The sequence below is a fragment of the Balaenoptera borealis genome (genome assembly GCF_965194805.1).
Source record: "Balaenoptera borealis genome assembly, chromosome: 14".
NCBI classification, from domain to species: Eukaryota; Metazoa; Chordata; class Mammalia; order Artiodactyla; family Balaenopteridae; genus Balaenoptera; species Balaenoptera borealis.
In genome coordinates this window covers 79,391,640-79,411,928 of record NC_138875.1, presented here as the reverse complement: position 1 = coordinate 79,411,928, position 20,289 = coordinate 79,391,640, and the positions used below count along the sequence as shown (strand labels likewise).

Here is a 20,289-nt window from a genome sequence, read left to right as displayed (position 1 = left end):
ACTTTCCTAGTTTTAAAACTGAAGATCCCATGTCCCAGGAACTCCCTCTGTTCTGGGTGATCCAGGATGGTTGATTATCCTACCTCTAGGCCACATGGCATGGAAGGAACTGTGTAGTCCTTGCTGTAATTTATCCCTCATGCAGCTGCCTGAATTCTCTTTCTGGACATGTTCCTCCCTTGCCTATGAATCCTCTGTGGCTCCCTAGGGCCCTCCAAACTAGCTTGGGACTCTCCATCGTGGTGCTCAAGGTGTCCCCAGCCTTGCTTCCTGATGTCACCTGATCCACCTGCCAGGAATCACTCCAACTAGTCGCCATATTGGAGACGTGCTGTGTATTATTCTCTCTCTCTGGGTTAGAGGAAGAGCTTTCCTAGAGAGGGAACTCACTTCTTGGAGTGTATTCAACTTGTGTCAGTAGCAAAAGAGTTACTTAGCCCAGCCTTTGTAAATAGTATAAAACTCATCTGAAACCCCCCCCGCCCCCGCAGTGAGTCAGGGCTTAGGGATATGGCTACCACTTTGTGTCAAGAGAAATCCCACATACCCCAGAGAACCCCAGGAATCCTTGGAGGATGAGGGTGAAGCCACCAGGCACATGAAACCACTCTAAATGAAAATAAAGCCTTCCTTCCTTCCTGCACTCTTTAAACTTTTCAAAGCAGTTTCACACACACCCCTGGACAGATCCCCTTTGTATCTCTGAGAAAAAGGGAGGATGGATGTCATGCCCATCTGACAGGTGGAAAAACTGAGGTCCCGGGCAGAGGGTCCTATACTCAATAAAGAAACATTTCTGGATTAAGAGGATCAGGCACAGTGACGTTTAGTGTCTCATTGCACGTTGGTGCCTGGTCTATAACTAATCAAAGTCTTCTGCCTTCCATCCTCTGATGTTTTCATTCATTCATTTACTGAATGCTTAGTATGTGTCAGGCACCGTGTTCGTCTCATAATGACGATTATAGCTAGGGTCGTGGGGGATTTTACTACCTGCAGGTCCCTCTGCTAAATTCTGGATGTGCCTTCATTTCAATGCTCAGAGCAAGCTTTGTGGTATGGGTACAACTACTGTCCCAGATACAGGGGAGGAAACTGAGACTGAAGAGGGAAAAGCAACCCATCCAGGGTCACTCAGCTCACAAGTGGGGGCTCTGCTGAGGCTCATCGTGTTCCCTGGTGTGGTGTGCTTGTGTGGAGCTCTCAGTCTTGTAAGGAGAGAGACATGCCAATTTTCTGAGGTCCAGCCTTTTCCTCTAAGACTCTCCAGGCTGTTCCCTCCCAATGAGCAACACTCCAAATAGGAGACCAATGTTAATGAAGCATCTTCTGTGGGCCAGGCATGTGCACCTATGTTTCCCACACCACCTGGCGAAGTAGCTGCAGTTGAGTCCAGAAGAAATCAAGGCTCCTTGGGTTGACGTGATTGGCCAAAGCTGGCACAGCTGGTGTGCGGGGAGTGGAGACCTGGCCTTGGACGGTGATGCCACATGACTTGCTTTTTCCGCCAGTCTTGGCTCTCCCAAAGGACGTGCGGTGGGGAGAGTTTGCTGCAAGTCTTCAGGTCACATAGGAACCACAGGAACAGTTCTCTTGCACTTGGTACGTGATCTTAAGCACAAACTCTCGGGACAGGAGCCAGAAAGCCACTCTCCCACCCATTCATTGTAGGGCAGGGGAGCTGGGGACAGGACCCAGAGCCGGACCCAGTGGAGTCCTGCTGCCCATGTCAGGCAGCAGGTGGCGCTGTGGCCCCGGTTTAACAAGGACAGCGGGAAGGTGGAAAGGAGGGGGGAATCCAGAAAGAAAAACTTGTGGAAAACAAGGATTTAAAAAGAAGAACAATTTGTTCCAAAACATTTGCCTTGTAACGGGGTCATCTATAAATTCTGGGATTTCCTGTTTGCTGCTGGGCAGGCTGGCCTGCGGGCAGGCCACTCTCTTCTCTGCAGTCTGGAAGAATCATTTAAGCCCAGCTCACGAGCTCTGGCCTCCCCTGGCCCAGACTGGCTCTGAAATTTCCCAGCTTTTGTGCCCATAAGCAGGATCCTGTGACAGCAGGTCTCCTTGAGCCGTGCTCCAGTTTCCACGGGGGTGGGAGGAGGAGTGAGATCATGGTCATTTTTAAAGGAGAGACTGTCCTCATGAGCTCCCTGTGTTCTCCGTGCCGCCAGGCTTGTTTGAAGGCATAAAGTAAGAGAAAAGAATAAAATGAAAGAAACAGAGGTGGATTCTTCTATTTTTATTTTCCATAGTTAACGATTTTGTGTGTGTGGTGAGAACACTTAAGATCTACATTCTTAGCAAATTTCAAGTATGCAATTCAGTACTATTAACCAGCAGTATTATTAAATAGATTCCCAGAACTTACTCATCTTCAAACTGTAAGTTAGTACCCTTTGACCAACACGTCCCCGTTTCTTGTACTCCCCAGCCTGCCCCGGCAGCCACCGTTCTACTCTGTGCTTCTGCAAGAGCGACGTTGTTAGATTCCACACATAAGTGATACCATGCAATATTTGTGCTTCTGTGTCTGTCTTATTTCACTTAGCATAATGTCTTCTTGTTGTTGCAAATGGCAGGATCTCCTTTTTTATGACCTAATAATATTCCTTTGTGTAAATATGCCACGTTTTCTTTAGATATTGATCTGTCAGTGAACACTTAGGTTGTTTCCATATCATGGAACATGATATGGCTGTTGTGAATAATGCTTCAGTGACCATGGAAGTTCAGATATCTCTTCAAGATTCTGATTTCATTTCCTTTGGATTTATAACCAGCAGTGAGATTGCTGGGTCATATGGTAGTTCTATTTTTATTTTCTTGAAGAAGGAGGTAGCCCCTTTAAAAAAGAGAGAGAGCTGTTCTAGTCAATATGGGGAGAAACATTTCACTGGAAAAGAGAGAGAAAATTCTTTTTACCAGCCTGGTAGAACTTGAACCAAGCCTAAAGCCCAAAGCCATCAATGAATGAATGGCTAAAGAAAATGCATGCATGCGTCCACCCATCCATCCACTCATTCATCCATCCATCTATCTACCCATCCATGTATCCATCCATCCATGAATCCATCCATCCACCACTCATCCATCCATCCATCCATCCATCCACCTGTTCATCCATCCATCCATCCACCTGTTCATCCATCCATCCATCCAACTGCTCACTCATTCACTCAGCAAACAATTATGGAGTACCTACCGTATGCTCGTACCTTTTCCTGTTTTTACTCTGAGGGTAAACCTAGACCAGCTGTGGGGTCAGTGGCATGTGGAGGACATGCGAGTAGCATCTGGAGATGGGATCCAGAAGGTGGGCTTGGGATTCCTGGACAAGAACTGTTAGCAAGGATTGCAACATACTTGGCCAGGGTGAGGGGTACAGTTTGTGGCTGAAAATAGAGTTTTTCTCTGAATAAGTCAAACGAGCCTGCCTGGGATCAAATCCACGAGGGCTGGACAATCTGGTCCCAGCAAATTAAAACAACATGGGCACCAGCCAGCTACATTTTTGAAAACAGTATTTGTGTTGTTTTAATCAAGGACACCACCTCCTCTGTCCTTTTGCTCTTGACAAAAAGCTCTGAATTGAAATGGGGCAGAATTTATAAGAAAATAAAACAATTCTTGGGCATCCCAGCACAAACTCATTTTCCTTTTCATCAGCTTCACAATTTAAGGGCCTCTCTCTATCTCGTTTTACCCTTCTGCCTGCAGGATTATGAGGATTAATGAGCCCATGCCAAGATAGTGTCTAAGTGACACGAGAGCAACACTGCTCTTTCCATATGTAGCTGAACCCAACCTGTTGCATCCTTCCCACAGGTGGAGAGTCCCTTTTAGTAGGGTCTTGGTCCCTGCAGTGCCTGTGGGCAGCCAAGGGGGCAGCTTGAGCCCCAGGCTGAGTCTGTGTATTAACTGTGTCTTATTTTCTATATTCTGATGCTTTGAACATCTTGGAACCTTGCTACCCAGGGAGGGACCGCTCCTCCTGGGTTTAGCCAGTTCCTAGAGATAGTGAACAACTAGCCAGGAAGCACGCCTTTCAAATGCAGACCAACCAATCCAAAGCTCACATCTCCAACCCTCTTCTTTATGGGGCTCTCACCCTCTGAGCCACTGTCTACCTGCCCTAATCACCGCAGGACACACAACTTGGGCACAGCCCCCATGCCCAAGATCTCGCTAAGATTATTCAAACTAGCTCCTCTTGAGCCTGTTTACCCTGCCTCACCCGTTCCTTCCAGGAGAAACCACAATAAAAGTTCTTGCCTGTATTTTTCCCTTACTGCCTCTGCCTCCTGACTGACCCTGGTGCTTCCCCATGTGACCCTGCATGTTGGGCCCTGCCTCCTGTTTCTAGGGATCTATGAGTACAATACACTTCTTACTTCATGACAGTCATTTCTGTGTCTGAGTGTCTTATCAAACCTGCTGAAAAACGAATCCCAGGTACCCTTAATACAGCGTGCTCTGACGGTCTGTTTGACTGTGGCAGGCCACTGTGCTGTCTTACCTGCAGCCTCCTCTTTCATAAAATGGGGACAGTGATGTCCAGTGCTTGTGGGGATCGAGCAGGTGACAGAAGTGATTTCCCAGCCTCAAGGAGCACCTCTCCAGAGACCTTCTTTATCCCATCCTCACTGTTCTCTCTCTCTTTTTTTTTGGCCATGCCACACAGCTTGTGCAATCTTAGTTCCCTGACCAGGGATTGAACCCATGACCCCTGCAGTGGAAGCAAGGCGTCTTAACCACTGGACCTCCAGGAAAGTCCCTGTTCTCTTTTCTTTATAACATTTAATTGTAGTTGAAATGACTCCTTTCTTTCTTTGCCTGCCCCACCCCCACTAGAATGAATGCTTTTGTTCACTGCTGAACACCTAGACCAACGCTTAGACCAGTGCCTGGCACACAGTAGGTGCTCATTTAACAATATGGAATGTGTGTGAACGCGCCTAGCACTTAGCACTCATGCTTGTTGCTTTCCTCCCTCCTTGGTCTTTTGATCTTTTGGGATCCTCTTGCATGAACTGGCATGGGTTTGGGCCACTTTACAGATTGGAAGCTGTTGAAGGAGATTCTAGTCCTTTCTGCTGGCCTGTAAAGCTTTGTGCTTGTGTGGAGGCTCTTGTCCAAGACACTCAGAGCACTTTATAAACATTGATGACATAAATGGTGTACTTTGTTTGCAGCAGGTGGGGCATGATTTGCCGAAGCAGGATGGTTCCCAGTGAAGCCAAACCTGTTCTGGAAGTGAGTGGAAAGTTTAAGCGCAGTCAGAGACCTCAGGGGCCATTGGGCCATTTGCCCAGTGACGTCCAGTGAGTGGTTCAGGACAGCGAAGATTCCTGGAAGGCAGCCCCTCACCCCTAGGTACCCCTTCCTCCCTGCACAGCCTCGTGCCCTGGAGCGGGTATTGTTTTGCTCCCTTGGCAGAGCTTCCAGAATCGAGTTAAGAGGATTCTTCTGCTGCCAGAAGGCTCCTTGCATGGATTTATTGAGCCCTCACTTAACGGAGGTGTTGAGGGTGCAAGTCATATGTGCTCACACTCACTCGTCCAGCAGAGCCTTCTGAGCAGCCAGTCTGGGCAAGGGCTGTGGACAGAGGAGGGAGGAGACCCGTGAGGGGACAGTGATTCTCACAGAGGAAGTACTTGACTGAGTGCACACAGCACAGGGTCTGTAGGAGCCCAGAGAAGAGGGTTGGGTCAGGACAGGATTCTTGGAGGTACTCCTGTTGCTTCTGTTGACACCCAGGAGTCTTTTAGTTACAGGGTACAAAACCCCAACTCAAACAGGCTTAAGCCATAAAGAAAATACATTAACTCACAGAATGGGCAAATCCAGGAGGATCTGGCTTCAGGCATGACTGGATCAAGGGGCTTAGATGAGAACTCCCTGTCTTGGTGCTCTTTCTCTCTCTGCCTTGGCCTCATTTCCTCCAACCATAGGCAGCATTTACCCCACTTAGTGGAAAAGATGGGAATTGGAAGCTCCCAGTTCCCATTCTTCTCCTTCTAGTCATATGTTTACTTAACCAATATTTACTGAGTGGTGAACAAGACAACGTCTTACAGATTTAGCCAACAGTTAAACTTGTGTTTTTGGGCCAAAGACACATGTGCAAGAATATTCATTATAACGTTGTTTATACTAACCAAAGACCAGAAACAACCTAAGTGGCCTCCAGAAAGGGACTGGGTGAGTAAATTATGCAGCAGAAGACTGGATGGCAATTGGAAGAATGAGGTAGATTTATATCAGTAGTTCTCACTCTGTTCAGCTTTACCCCCCGGAGGACATTTGTCCAAGTCTGGAGACATTTTTGGTTGTCACAACTGAAGGGGGAGGGGCAGCACTACTGGCATGTAAGGGGTGGAGGCCAGGGCTGCTGCTACACGTCCTACAATGCATGGCACAGGCCCCACAGTGAAGAGTTACGCAGCCCACAGTACCAGTGGTGCCATGACTGAGAAACCCTGCTCTGTATCTGCTGATGCAGAAATCTGTAGGATACGTTAAGTTAAAAAAAAACCACTGTGGAAAACAATCAATATAGTAGACTACCATTTGTGCAAAACAAGGAGCATATCTATATATGTGCTTATACATGCATAGAATTATCTCCGGATGAATAAATAAGAGAGTGGGGAGCCGTGTCTTGTGAAGGCCTGGGGGAGAGGGGCGGAAGAGAGATTTATTTTCGTTGTACAGCTTTTTTTTTTTTACTGTTTGAATATTTTTAAACCACATACATGGATTCTTTAAAAAATTAAAATATAGAAAGGATGAAAGTTTGACTCGACCTATCCACATTCCCTGTCTGACCCCTTCCTACCCACGTCTTCTCCTTTTGAGATGATTAACTTAAGAGCAATCCCTCAAAGTCACAGTTGGAACAGATCTTAGAGATCATCAAATCTTAGCAGTAATCAAAGAGGTCGTGGAAATGCTGGATTAGATGCGTTTAAGTGAGTCTTTTCTGGAGGACTTCTTAGAGCTTTTTTTTTTCTTTTAAAATTTTTATTTATTTATTTATTTATTTTTGGCTGCGTTGGGTCTTCGTTGCTGCGCGCCGGCTTTCTCTAGTTGCGGCAAGCGGGGGCTACTCTTCATTGCAGTGAGCGGGCTTCTCATTGCGGTGGCTTCTCCTGTTGTGGAGCACAGGCTCCAGGCACGCAGGCTTCAGTAGTTGTGGCGCATGGGATCAGCTGTGGCTCGCGGGCTCTAGAGCGCAGGCTCAGTAGTTGTGGCGCACGGGCTTAGTTGCTCCGTGACATGTGGGATCTTCCCGGACCAGGGCTGGAACCTGTGTCCCCTGCACTCGCAGGCAGATTCCCAACCACTGCGCCACCAGGGAAGCCCCTTCTTAGAGATTTTAATGCAAGATTATGACTGGTGGTCTCTGAGGGGGTGCGCCGTACAGAATTAGCAGATGTCCTGACTCCTTTAGCAGGGCCCTAGGGCGGCCATAACAAAGCACCATGAACTGGGGGGCTTAAAACAACAGAAGTTTGTTGTCTTACAGTTCTGGAGGCTAGGAGATTGAAATCAGGATGGCAGCAGAGCCATGAAGTCTCTAGGGACAGACCCTTCCTTGCTTCTTCGTAGCTTCCGGCAGTCTCTGGCAATCTTTGGTATTCCTTCGCCTGCAGCTACATCCCTGTGATCTCTGCCTTTATCACCATAAGGCCTTTCTGTGTGTCTGTCTTCACATGGCTGTCGTCTTATAAGGACCCCAGTCATACTGGACTAGGGGCCTCCCCTACTCCACTGTGATTTTATTTTAGCTAATTACAATTACTCTATTTCCAAATAAGGGAACACTCTGAAAGTCTGCAGATTAAGACTTCAGTGTTTCTTTGGCTGGGGGGTGGGGGTGGGGACACAATTTAACTCATCACAGTTCCTAAGCATACATATATGTAAATACTTTTTCCATTTCATTTCAAAAGACTACTGTTCTTCTGATTATGTTTCAAGAAACGTGGATCTCATATAGTTCCTTCACTTTGCAGTTGAGGCATCTGAGGCCCAGAGAGGGACAGTCACTAGCTCAAGATCACACAGCAGATTAGGGGCAGGGCTAAAACGAAAATCTAGGTCACCGCTCTCCTGGAGAAGAGAGTCAATGAACCCTGTCTGTCCTCGATAGGAGCTGCTCTTTATATATGAGGCTGCGACTGACTGGTGATCAAGACAGCATTCATCAATTCATCAACTCATCCACCCACCCATCCACCCACCTACCATTCCACTGCTTTATCTCCCAACATGCAAGCAAAGCTACCTGATGGAGCAGTTCCTACTCCTATGGACACGGGTCTTATTTCTGAATGTTCCCAAGTGTGTTCTCTGGGACTCTAGGTTGTATGTGATAGAAACCACCGTAGACTATTGAAGCCATAAGAAGAATTTATTGGCTCATGTATCAGAGGAGACACAGCTGGATCCAGGAGGCCAAACAACGCCGTCCTCGTCCTCCCTCTCTCCTCCTCTCGGTCCTTCTTCCCTTGTGTTGGCATCATTTTCAGACACACTTGCTCCGTGGTGGGAAGCATGGGTTCTGGCAGCTCCAGACTCACCAGCGCTGAAAGGACAGTCTTCCCTTTCCCCAGGCCCCCACCAAGGTCCCGAGGAGGGCTTGCTGCCCACACCCCAGAACCTATTCCTATAGCCAAGAGTATTTGGTTCTCTGCTTGGCCAGACCTGGAGCAGGTGAGTGGGGTCAGCTCCACCTGAACCACGATGTCTGAGAATGGGAGTGTACTCATTCTTCTCAAAGGTGCTAGTCAGGTGAAACACAGTGGTGGGTTATCTCTGCTGCCCCTTTGCTGACTATTCAGCAAATACACAGTTACTTACAGTGGTGATTGGGTGGAGACTAAAAGGCTCTGGGCAGCCCCATTCCCACTGCTGCGGGCCAATTTGAACCATGGGCCCTGTGGTCTCCTCTGTGTTTCTCTAGACTCTTTTCACTCTAATGGGTGTTTACTTTTCTATCCCCCACCCATAACCAGACTGTAAACTCCTTGAAGGGCCCTGGTTTATTCCCCTTTGCAAATCAGTAGGTAGTACAGCAGGCACAGAGTAGGCTCTCAGTAAATGCACGTTGAATTGGGAATCTCTCATAGGTCCACGGATGTCCTAGGTACTCCATAAAATTTTGCTGAATGAATTAGTGAATGATTGTATGGTTGTGTGGATGGATCGATGGATGTGAGGATGGATGGATGGATGCATAGGTGGATGGACACATGGATAAATGGATGGATAGACACATGAATAGGTGGTGGATAGATGAATAGATGGGTGGCTGGCTGGCTGGCTGGCTGGATGGATCAATTGACTGATGCATTGATGCATGGGTGGATGCGTGAATGGATGAATGGATAGGTGAACAAGTTGATGTATGGATGCATGGATGGAGAGGTGAGTTGACAGGTGCTATCATGATCATCACTCTGTCACAGCCTCCACTGCAAAGAGCAACTCCTATCAAGGGCAAAAAACTCACTGATCCTTTCATTGTCTGGCTACCTGTCTGATTTCTGTAACACAACCTGGTCACTTTCATTTACAAGACAAGGTGTTAGTGCTCATTTGCCTAGTGAATTTCATCCTGATTCTACTGTTGATCATCACGGACAGTAATGAACCGTGCTGCAGAGGACAAGGACCCAGCTGCCTGCTCAAAACGAGAAGGAAACGGTTAAGAAGTCGGAGCTGTGTGCCCCCCTCTCTCTTCCTGTAGACAGACTTTATCCATACGGTAGTGGAGATGGCTGGAGTAATCCTCAAATCACATCCTTCCGGCTCTGTCGAGTGGCAGCTCTCTTACCCTGGCTTGTACAAACCAGGAGAAGGACCCAGGCATCCTGGGTCTGATGCTCTGGAGACAGCCCTGCCATGACTTTCCTAAATGTGCCGCCCGATGGAGACTCAGCCTGCCTCCACTTCCGATGGAGTCGATCCCAACGGGGAGAGCATAGCACTCTGCCCTGTGGAACTCTGGCTTCCCTACTCCCCTTGCTCTTGCCCTCATGCCTCCCGGGAAAGGGGCCAACTCAGCAGTCAGTCTCAGAGGGAAACCCTCTTGGGAAACAGCCCAGAGGGACCACCTGCACTGGCGGGCAGCAGAGCTGTTGGTAGCTGGGCAGCCCTCTGCAGTCCAGCTTGCCAGTCAGAGAGTGCTCACCATCAAGCACAGCAGACCCACCGTCTCACTTAGGTGTCAGCTCTTGTGAGGTTCAGTGAGATAGTTTGCTGGATGCTGAGCGGAAAGGCTCTTTCCCGCTGCCTCTGCCACGCTCTCCACGGGGCGCTGTACAAGAGCAGTGTGCGTTCAGCTCCTCCTACGTGCCAGGCTCCCTCCTACCCGCGTGAGACAGCTATTAATATCCCCACTTTACGAAAGAGAAAATGGGCTCAGAGAGATGCATGGACTCACTTGTGTTCATGCACGAGCCAAGACTCAATCTGGGGCTCCCTGCAAGTTCACAGCCACCTCTGTGGACTGGTGTGGCCAGAACTTCAATGATGCTCACTGCTGGTCCATTTTGGAGTTGAATCAACGGAAACCTCACTTAGCTATTTATCTTTTGTATCAGCAATTCATGAAGCATCATAGCCTGTGAGGGAGACAAGTTGCCCACGGAAACAAAGATTGATGCTAAAAACTGGAAGTGAGTCAGTGTTAGGCACTTGTGTGCCCTTTCTGTTTTGGCTGCCAAAATTGAGTAAAAAGCATGGGACCCTGGGAGAAGTGATGTGAGGATCCCTAAGAGCTCCCATCACCTAACAGCTCCTTGGTTTCCTGAGATTTCACCTGGAGACCTTCGTTTCTTAGGGTCTGAAATCCTTTTTGATTTTCGAAAGACTTTAATTAAAATGAAAATACTTATGAGAATGGTCAGTCAAGGTTTGAGGCTGTGCATCAGCTTAGAGCTTAAGCAAAGGAGCAGAGAGTGTGGCCTTAGGAAAGGGCACACGATGCACAAAGGTGAATGGGAAGCAGGTGCAGACCCTGAAAAGAGGACCGACTTTGCCTCCATCATGATTTCACCCAAGGCCAGCTGAAAAGGGAGAATATTGTGTCAGCTATTTATTGGTGCATTACAGATTATTCTGACACTTAGAAGCTTAAAGCAACAATAAACATTTATCATCGCATACAGTTTCTGTGGGTCAGAAATCTGAAGATGGTTAGCGAGGTGGTTCTGACTCCTGCTCTCTCAAGAGGGAGTGGGTGAGAGCTGGGGCTGCAGTCTCATCTGAAGGCTTGGCTGGGGCTGGAGGACCTGCTCCAAGTGACTCACTCACATGGCTGTTGGCAAGATGATGCTGGCCAATGGCAGGAGGCCTCAGTTCCTCTCCACATTGATGTCCCCCTAGGGCTGCTTGAGCATCCTCACAACATGGTGGCTGGCTTCCCTCAGAGCAAATGAGCTGAGAGAGGGAGAGAGAGAGAGAAGAAAGAGAAGCCTGCGATGTCTTTATGACCTTGGCTTAGCAGTCTCACTCCATTTCTGCAATATCCTACTGGTTCCACTATTCATTGCGGGAGAGTCCCACACAAAGGTGTGAAAACCAGGTGGTGAGATTATTGGGGACCATCTTGGACACCGACCTGTGGCTTCTGCAGTCATCCTCTTTATTTTACAAGTGACAAAATGGAAGCATGAAGAGCTTACCCGAACACATCCTGGATTTTTTTGTGAGTCAGGGGTCACGTCTGATTGTTCACTATAACATTCCTGGAAGCTCCTACAACTGTGTCCAGCATTTAGTGGCTATTCAATAAACACTCACTGAATGAGACGTGTGAATGAACTCATGCTTGAGAAAGTAAAGTGGTTCTTGAAACCTAGTCCATTTTATTTACTGTCCCGTTAGATGTCTTTAGGGAACAGGGATCACGGAAGAGGATTTTGCATTGCTAGATTTCTCATATCATTGACTTTTTGTGCACGTATGTGTTATCGTGGCCTATCGTTCGTTGAGTCCTCTGTTTCTTTAAGACCCGAGTCTCCTGGTGTGTTGTTGAAGGGAAGAGGTTTGCAGAAACCCCACAGGGAGGAGCCCTCCCCTTCTTTGGATGAAAAAAGGGTCACTGTACTTGCAATAGAGTTATAACTGGTTACCAGATTTAAGCATAGGGCCTCTCATATGTCAAAACCTCAGAGCAGAGAGATTATATGTATGGGTAGCATATATATAAATGTATGTATAATTTATGCAATATTTCTCCTATTCGCGCTCTCTACTTAAGCTATCCATTAAAGCCCATCACATTAATTTATGGAAAAATTCTGGGGGAATTGTATTAGTTTTTTTCCCATTAAATTAACATTACAGCCTTTAAATAGATGTCCTGGATGCCTATTGTTGCTAACAAAATTATTATGCAAATTGAAATCTGCCCTTTCTGGATTTGGCCACCAGCTTCTCACCCTCCTCCTCTTTCCGTGACCCCGTTAATTTAATTGCCCTTTCCCCTGAGTTCCCAGGCCACCGAAGTGGGACAGGAACCCTGGCCTAAGCCAGAGGCTCCGGGCGGGGCTGTGGGGCCGGGTCTGGGCTCAGCAGAGCAGGTTAGAGTTTTAGACTCTGGTCTCCAAGGCCCTTGTGAAAACACTCTTAACCCAAGAAAGAGAAAAAGGGTGGGCGGTCTTTCCCAGGCCCCTCTGTGGCCAAGATTGTGCTTAGTATTAAAGAGGATGGCGTGTGAGTCAGAGGGGCTGGGTTCGAAACTGGATCCCGCCCCTTAGTGAGTCTGAAATTTTGGGCAAATCTCCTAACCTCTATAAAACCAAAACAACCACCCTTCCCTCAAGGGAAGCCGAAGGAGGACGTGAAATAATGGACAGTGCCTGCCTGGAGCAGGTGCCCCTGAAGGGTTGCTATTATCATTTATCATTCACTCGTTCATTCACCCATTCATTCAGGAAGTAGTCTTGGAGCCCGCTGGGCTGGGTGCAGGGGCTGTGGCGAGAAGCAGATGACTCAGCTCTCTGATCTCCTGTAACTTGTATGGTGGGGTGGGGGTGGGGAATAAACAAGTAAGTAATATGATTGTGCATAGAGGTAGGTGTTATTGCCATTATTAGCAAGTCAGACGTGTGTTTAAAAAGTGAAAAATGCAGTTCTGCTAATTAATCAATCACGCTGATTTGCCTGCTCCACTTAAACCTCCAGGAAGTAGAACCGGCCGTTTCCCTTGGACTGGATCCCAGAGGCCTGGTTAATCCCTGGGTACTAGTTGGAAGGAGCTTTTTCTTTAACGTGAGCTGCTAGAGGGCTGGAAACAGAAGCTGAGTGACAGGGACTCTGGAGCAAGGAGATCTCTTTGTGAAGTCGGCCATATTCCAGTTTTGGATGGGGTAGGGGTTCCCCCAGCCCTGCTTTGGGTCTTATCTTTCTGAACAAAGCTTGTGAAGTGATCCCCAGCTAATCTCTCTGGATGAACACCAAGACTTCACTACCCTTCAAGAGTATCCAAGGGGGATGTCTTATCTCATCTTTCCCATCTGTTTGATCTCCAGGAGTCTTTCTCCTTTCATGAATGGGCTCTTCCATTTGCATAGACACTAAGTAGATTGAAATGAGGTTTGAAAAAGGAAAATCAAAGCTTCCTTTGTCTTTGGGGTTTGAAAACACACCCCTGAAATAAACAGCAGGGGTGGAAACCAGCCTACTCCGGTCCACAGGTTAGTTCTCCCAGTAAAACTAGTGCTAAGCTAGAGCCTGGAAAGATGGGTCCCTTGACTGGGCGGTTCTAGCTCAGGGTATCTCCTATGGCTAGGGTGGGGGTCACCTAGAAGTTTTCATGCTCATGTCTGGCATCTGAATTGGGAAGACTTGTACAGCTGGGGGCTGGAACAGCTGGGCTCCTTGGGTGTATATTATATATCAATGTGGTCTCTCCAGCATGGTGGCTTTAGGGCAGCTGGATATCTTACATGGTGGCCATGGTGACCCAAAGCAGATGTCCTGAGACAGAGAGAACCAGGTGGAAACCATATCACTTTCTGTGACCTATCCTTGGAAGTCATGCTGTCACTTCTGCCTTCTGTTGGTTGAGGCGGTCAGAGGGGCCAGCCCAGGTTGAAAAGAAGGGAAAAGAGACTCTACCTCTTGATGGCAAATGGCAAGATTCTGGAAGAACACAAGGGACTGAAAATATTGCAGTGGGTAATGTTTACTCCTGAACATTCCTGGTTGAGATTATTAGGATGGTTGTAGACTCAGATGTGCAAGGTAAAACAAGAACATTTCTAGGAGATAACATAGGAGAACGTCTTCATGACTTTAGGATAGGCAAATGTGACATAATAAGACATATGTACTGGACTCTGTGTCTGTTTCCTGACACACAGCTCCTAAATCCCTTGGAATTTCCTGAGTGATAGGAGGTTCTTTTGTTCTAATGAAGTAACTCTTCGTGGTCTCCTGGTTAGCTTCAGGATGGGGGCTGGTCATCAAAAAGATCAAGCCATGATTAGAGGCTTGGAACTTTCAAACCCACTGTACATCCTCTGGGGAGAGGGGAGGGGCTGGAGACTGAGTTTAAAGCCAATCATGCTATATGATGAAGCCTCCATAAAAATCCCTAAACTGTGGGTTCTGGAGAGCTTCTGAGTGGATGAACACATCATATTTCAGGGAGTGGGGCATCCCTACTCCATGGGGATAGAAGCTTCTGTGATTGTGACCCTTCTAGATCTCACCCTATGTACCTCTTCATCTGGTTATTCATCTATATCCTTTATAAGTAAATGTTTCCCTGAATTTTGTGAGCTGTTCCAGCAAATTATCAAATGTGGGGAGTGGGTGTTGTGGGAACTCCTGACTTTTTAGCCAAGTCAGACAGAATTATGGGTACCTGGGGCAACCGTTACTTGTGACAGGTGTCTGACTGGGGATAGTCTTGTAGGACTGAGCCCTTAACCTGTGGAGTTTGATGCTAAATGCGTGTAGTTGGTGTCAGAATTGAATTAAATTATAGGACACCCAGTTTGTGTCCCAAAATTGGAAAATTGGTTGGTTTGGGGGAAAAAAATCCAACACATTTGGTTCAGAAGTGTTGTGAGTATAGAAACAGTTTTCCTTTAACAAATATTTCTGAAACAGGGCACACACACAACGAACCAGAAAAAACAATTGATCAGTTGTTCATTAAAATTAAGAACTTCTGTTCATCAAAAGACTCCATTAAGACAATGAAAATGCAAACCACAGAGTGGGAGAAGATAGTTGGAATAAAGATATCAATGGAGGACTCATATTCAGAGTATTTCAAGAACTCCCGTAAATCAATAAGGAAAAGAAAAACAATCCATTCTTTTTTAAATGAGCAAAACATATGAATATGATTTTCATAAAAGAGGAATCCAAAGGGCCAATAAACCTGTCAAAGAGTCAACATCATTAGTAATTAAGGGAATATGATTCAAACCGCAAAGAATTTTTATATGAGTAAAAGCTTTTAGCTGGACACCTAACATTTTTTAGCTTTACTGTATATAAATTTTACACGTACACATACAAGAATGGCTAAAATTACAAAGAAAGAAATCTGTCAATACCAAGTGTTGGCAATGCTGGGAGCTGCTGGAACACTCATATACTTAAGATAGGAAGGCAGATTAGGACACCCGCTTTGGAAAGTTACTTATTCAGTATTTACAAAAACCGGTTGCAGCACATGTACTCTAGGAATATGCTCAATAGCAATAAGTAAATGTGTGTACCAAAAGACATGGCTAAGAATATTCATAGTGGCATTATTTGTATTAGCCCTGTCTTAGTCCATTCAGGCGGCTATAACAGAATATCATAGACTGAGTGTCTTATAAACAACAGACATTTATTTCTCACAGTTCTGGAGGCTGGGAAGTCCAAGATCAAAGTTTCAGCCAAGTTAGTGTCCAGTGAGGGACCACATTCATAGATGGCCATCTTCTCACAGTGTCCTCACATGGTGGAAGGGACAGAGATCTCTCTAGGTCTGTTTTATAAGGACACTAATTCCATTCATGAGGGCTCTACCCTTATGACCTAATTACCTCCCCCAAACCCCACCCCTTAATACCATCACAGTGGGGATTAGGTTTCAACATAAGAATTTTAGAGGGACACAAACATTCAGTCTATAGCAAGCCCCAAACTGGAGACAACCCAAGTATCATCAATAGCAGAACAGATATATAAAGTGTGACATATTCTTACAATGTGATAATTGCAACACTGTGTATAGAATACTGTATAGCAATGAAATTGGACAAACCCACACAATAGCATGGAGGGATCTCTCTCACATATCACTGAGTGAAAGAACGTGCTGTATGATTCAATTTACCTAAAGCTTACAACCAAGCAAAACAAATGATAAGGACAGAAGTAAAATTAGTGGCTATCTTTGGTGGTGGGGGGGTGGGGATAACTGGGAGGAGCACAAGGAACACTTTTGGGGTGTTGGTAATGTTCTACATCTTAACCTGGGTGGTAGTTAGAAAGATATGTTCACTTTGTAAAAATTCATCAGATTGGTGTACTTTTATCATATGTATATTACGTATACTTCAATGAAATAGTTTGCTTTTTTTGTTTAATAGATCTTTATTGGAGTATAATTGCTTCACAATACTGTGTTAGTTTCTGTTGTTGATTCAACAAAGTGAATCAGCCATATGCATACGTATATCCCCATATCCCCTCCCTCCTGAGCCTCCCTCCCATCCTCCCTATCCCACCTCTCTAGGTCATCGCAAAGCACCGAGCTGATCTCCCTGTGCTATGCTGCTGCTTCCCACTAGCTAACTATTTTACATTCGGTAGTGTATATATGTCAGTGCTACTCTCACTTCGCCCCAGCTTCACCCTCCCCCCGCTGTGTCCTCAAGTCCATTCTCTATGTCTACATCGTTATTCCTGCCCTGCCACTAGGTTCATCAGTACCATTTTTTTTAATTCCATATATATATGTTAGTATACAGTATTTGTTTTTCTCTTTCTGACTTACTTCACTCTGTATGACAAACTCTAGGTCCATCCACCTCACTACAAATAACTCAGTTTCATTTCTTTTTTTTTTTTTTTTGATTTTTATTTATTTATTTATGGCTGTGTTGGGTCTTCGTTTCTGTGCGAGGGCTTTCTCTAGTTGCGGCAAGTGGGGGCCACTCTTCATCACGGTGCGCAGGCCTCTCACTATCGCGGCCTTTCTTGTTGTGGAGCACAGGCTCCAGACGCGCAGGCTCAGTAATTGTGGCTCACGGGCCCAGTCGCTCCGCAGCATGTGGGATCTTCCCAGACCAGGGCTCGAACCCGTGTCCCCTGCACCGGCAGGCAGACTCTCAACCACTGCGCCACCAGGGAAGCCCTCATTTCTTTTTATGGCTGAGTAATATTCCATTGTATATATGTGCCACATCTTCTTTATCCATTCATCTGTTGATAGACATGTAGGTTGGTTCCATGTCCTGGCTATTGTAAATAGTGCTGCAATGAACATTGGGGTACATGTCTCTTTTTGAATTATGGTTTTCTCAGGGTATATGCCCAGTAGTGGGGTTGCTGTGTCATATGGTAGTTCTATTTTTAGTTTTTTAAGGAACCTCCATACTGTTCTCCATAGTGGCTGTATCAATTTACATTCCCACCAACAGTGCAGGAGGGTTCCCTTTTCACCACACCCTTTCCAGCATTTATTGTTTCTGGATTTTTTGATAATGGCCATTCTGACCAGTGTGAGGTGATACCTCATTGTAGTTTTGATTTGCGTTTCTCGAATAATTAGTGATGTTGAGCATCTTTTCACGTGCTTCTTGGACACCTGTATGTCTTCTTTGGTGAAATATCTATTTAGGTCTCCCACCCATTTTTTAATTGAATTGTTTGTTTTTTTGATATTGAGCTCCATGTGCTGTTTGTATATTTTGGAGATTAATCCTTTGTCCGTTGTTTCATTTGCAAATATTTTCTCCCATTCTGAGGGTTGTCTTTTTGTCTGTTTATGGTTTCCTTTGCTGTGCAAAAGCTTTTTTAAAATAAATAAATTTATTTATTTATTTATTTATTTATCTATGGCTGTGTTGGGTCCTCGTTGCTGCATGCGGGCTTTCTCTAGTTGCGGTGAGTGGGGGCTACTCTTTGTTGCAGTGTGCTGGCTTCTCGTTGTTGTGGCTTCTCTTGTTGCGGAGCACAGGCTCTAGGCATGCGGGCTTCAGTAGTTGTGGCACACGGGCTCAGTAGTTGTAGCACGCGGGCCCAGTTGCTCCATGGTATGTGGGATCTTCCTGGACCAGGGCTTGAACCCATGTCCCCTGCATTAGCAGGCGGATTCTCAACCACTGCATCACCAGGGAAGCTGAAGTGCAAAAGCTTTTAAGTTTAATTAGGTCCTATTTGTTTATTTTTATTTTTATTTCCATTACTCTAGGAGGTAGGTTAAAAAAGATCTTGCTGTGGTTTATGTCAAAGAATGTTTTTCCTATGTTTTCCTCTAAGAGTTTTATAGTGTCTGGTCTTACATTTAGGTCTTTAAACCATTTGGAGTTTATTTTTGTGTATGGTGTTAGGTAGTGTTCTAATTTCATTCTTTTACATGTAGCTGTCCAGTTTTCCCAGCACCACTTATTGAAGAGGCTGTCTTTTCTCCATTGTATGTTCTTGCCTCCTTTGTTGTAAATTAGGCGACCATAGGTGCGTGGGTTTATCTCTGGGTTTTCTATCCTGTACCGTTGATCTATATTTCTGTTTTTGTACCAGTACCATACTGTCTTGATTACTGTAGCTTTTTTTTTTTAATTAATTAATTTATTTTTGGCTGCGTTGGGTCTTCGTTGCTGCGCGCAGGCTTTCTCTAGTTGCAGCGAGCGGGGGCTACTCTTCATTGCGGTGTGCAGGCTTTTTATTGCAGTGGCTTCTCTTGTTGCAGAGCATGGGCTCTAGGCACACGTGCTTCAGTAGTTGTGGCACGAGGGCTCAGTAGTTGTGGATTGCAGGCTCTAGAGCGCAGGCTCAGTAGTTGTGGCACACGGGCTTAATTGTTCCACGACATATGGGATCTTCCGAGACCAGGGTTCAAACCCGTGTCCCCTGCATTGGCAGGCAGATTCTTAACCACTGCACCACCATGAAAGCCCCTTGATTACTGTAGCTTTGTAGTATAGTTTGAAGTCATGGAAGCTGATTCCTCCAGCTCCATTTTTCTTTCTCAACATTGCTTTGGCTATTCAGGGTCTTTTGTGTTTATATGAATTGTAAAATTTTTTGTTCTAATTCTGTGAAAAATGCCACTGGTAGTTTGATAGGGATTGTATTGAATCTGTAGATTGCTTTGGGTAGTTTAGTCATTTTCACAATATTGATTCTTCCAATCCAAGAACATGGTATATTTCTCCATCTGTTTATGTCATCTTTGATTTCTTTCATCACTGTTTTATAGTTTTCTGAGTACAAGTCTTTTGCCTCCTTAGGTAGGTTTATTCCTATTTATTCTTTTTGTTGCAACGGTAAATGGGATTGTTTCCTTATTTTCTCTTTCTGATTTTTCATTGTTAGTGTATAGGAATGCCAGAGATTTCTGTGCATTACTTTTGTATCCTGCAACATTACCAAATTGATTGATTAGTTCTAGTAGTTTTCTGGTGGCATCTTTAGGATTTTCTGTGTATAGTATCATGTCATCTGCAAACAGTGACAGTTTTACTTCTTCTTTTCCAATTTGTATTCCTTTTATTTCTTTTTCTTCTCTGATTGCCGTGGCTAGGACTTCCAGAACTATGTTGAATAAGAGTGGCGAGAGTGGGCATCCTTGTCTTGTTCCTGATTTTAGAGCAAATGGTTTCAGTTTTTCACCATTGAGTATGATGTTTGCTGTGGGTTTGTCATATATGGCCTTTATTATGTTGAGGTAGGTTCCCTCTATGCCCATTTTCTGGAGAGTTTTTATCATAAATGGGTGTTGAATTTTGTCAGAAGCTTTTTCTGCATCTATTGAGATGGTCATATGGTTTTTATTCCTTAATTTGTTAATATGGTGTATCACACTGGTTGATTTGCGTATACTGAAGAATCCTTGCATCCCTGGGATAAATCCCACTTGATCATGGTGCATGATCCTTTTAATATGTTGTTGGATTCTGTTTGCTAGTATTTTGTTCAGGATTTTTGCATCTATGTTCATCAGTGATACTGGTCTATAATTTTCTTTTTTTGTGATATCTTTTTCTGGTTTTGATATCAGGGTGATGGTGGCTTTCTAGAATGAATTTGGGAGTG

The 20,289-nt window shown here is 45.5% G+C and overlaps 1 protein-coding gene across 30 annotated transcripts in view; it reads left to right on the top strand.

Moving 5' to 3' along the window:
• Positions 1-20,289, top strand: part of SPRING1 (SREBF pathway regulator in golgi 1) — a 319,961-nt gene that overhangs the window by 102,507 nt on the left and 197,165 nt on the right. Inside the window, exon 6 of one of the 30 annotated variants that reach the window (XM_082355772.1) lies at positions 4,685-4,714. The exons of the other annotated variants lie outside the window; for them this stretch is intronic. Within the exon in view, the coding sequence (XP_082211898.1) occupies positions 4,685-4,699 (15 nt within the window). The 3' untranslated portion in view covers positions 4,700-4,714. Of the gene's footprint in view, positions 1-4,684; positions 4,715-20,289 lie in introns of those variants that run through there. 30 annotated transcript variants of the gene reach the window in all.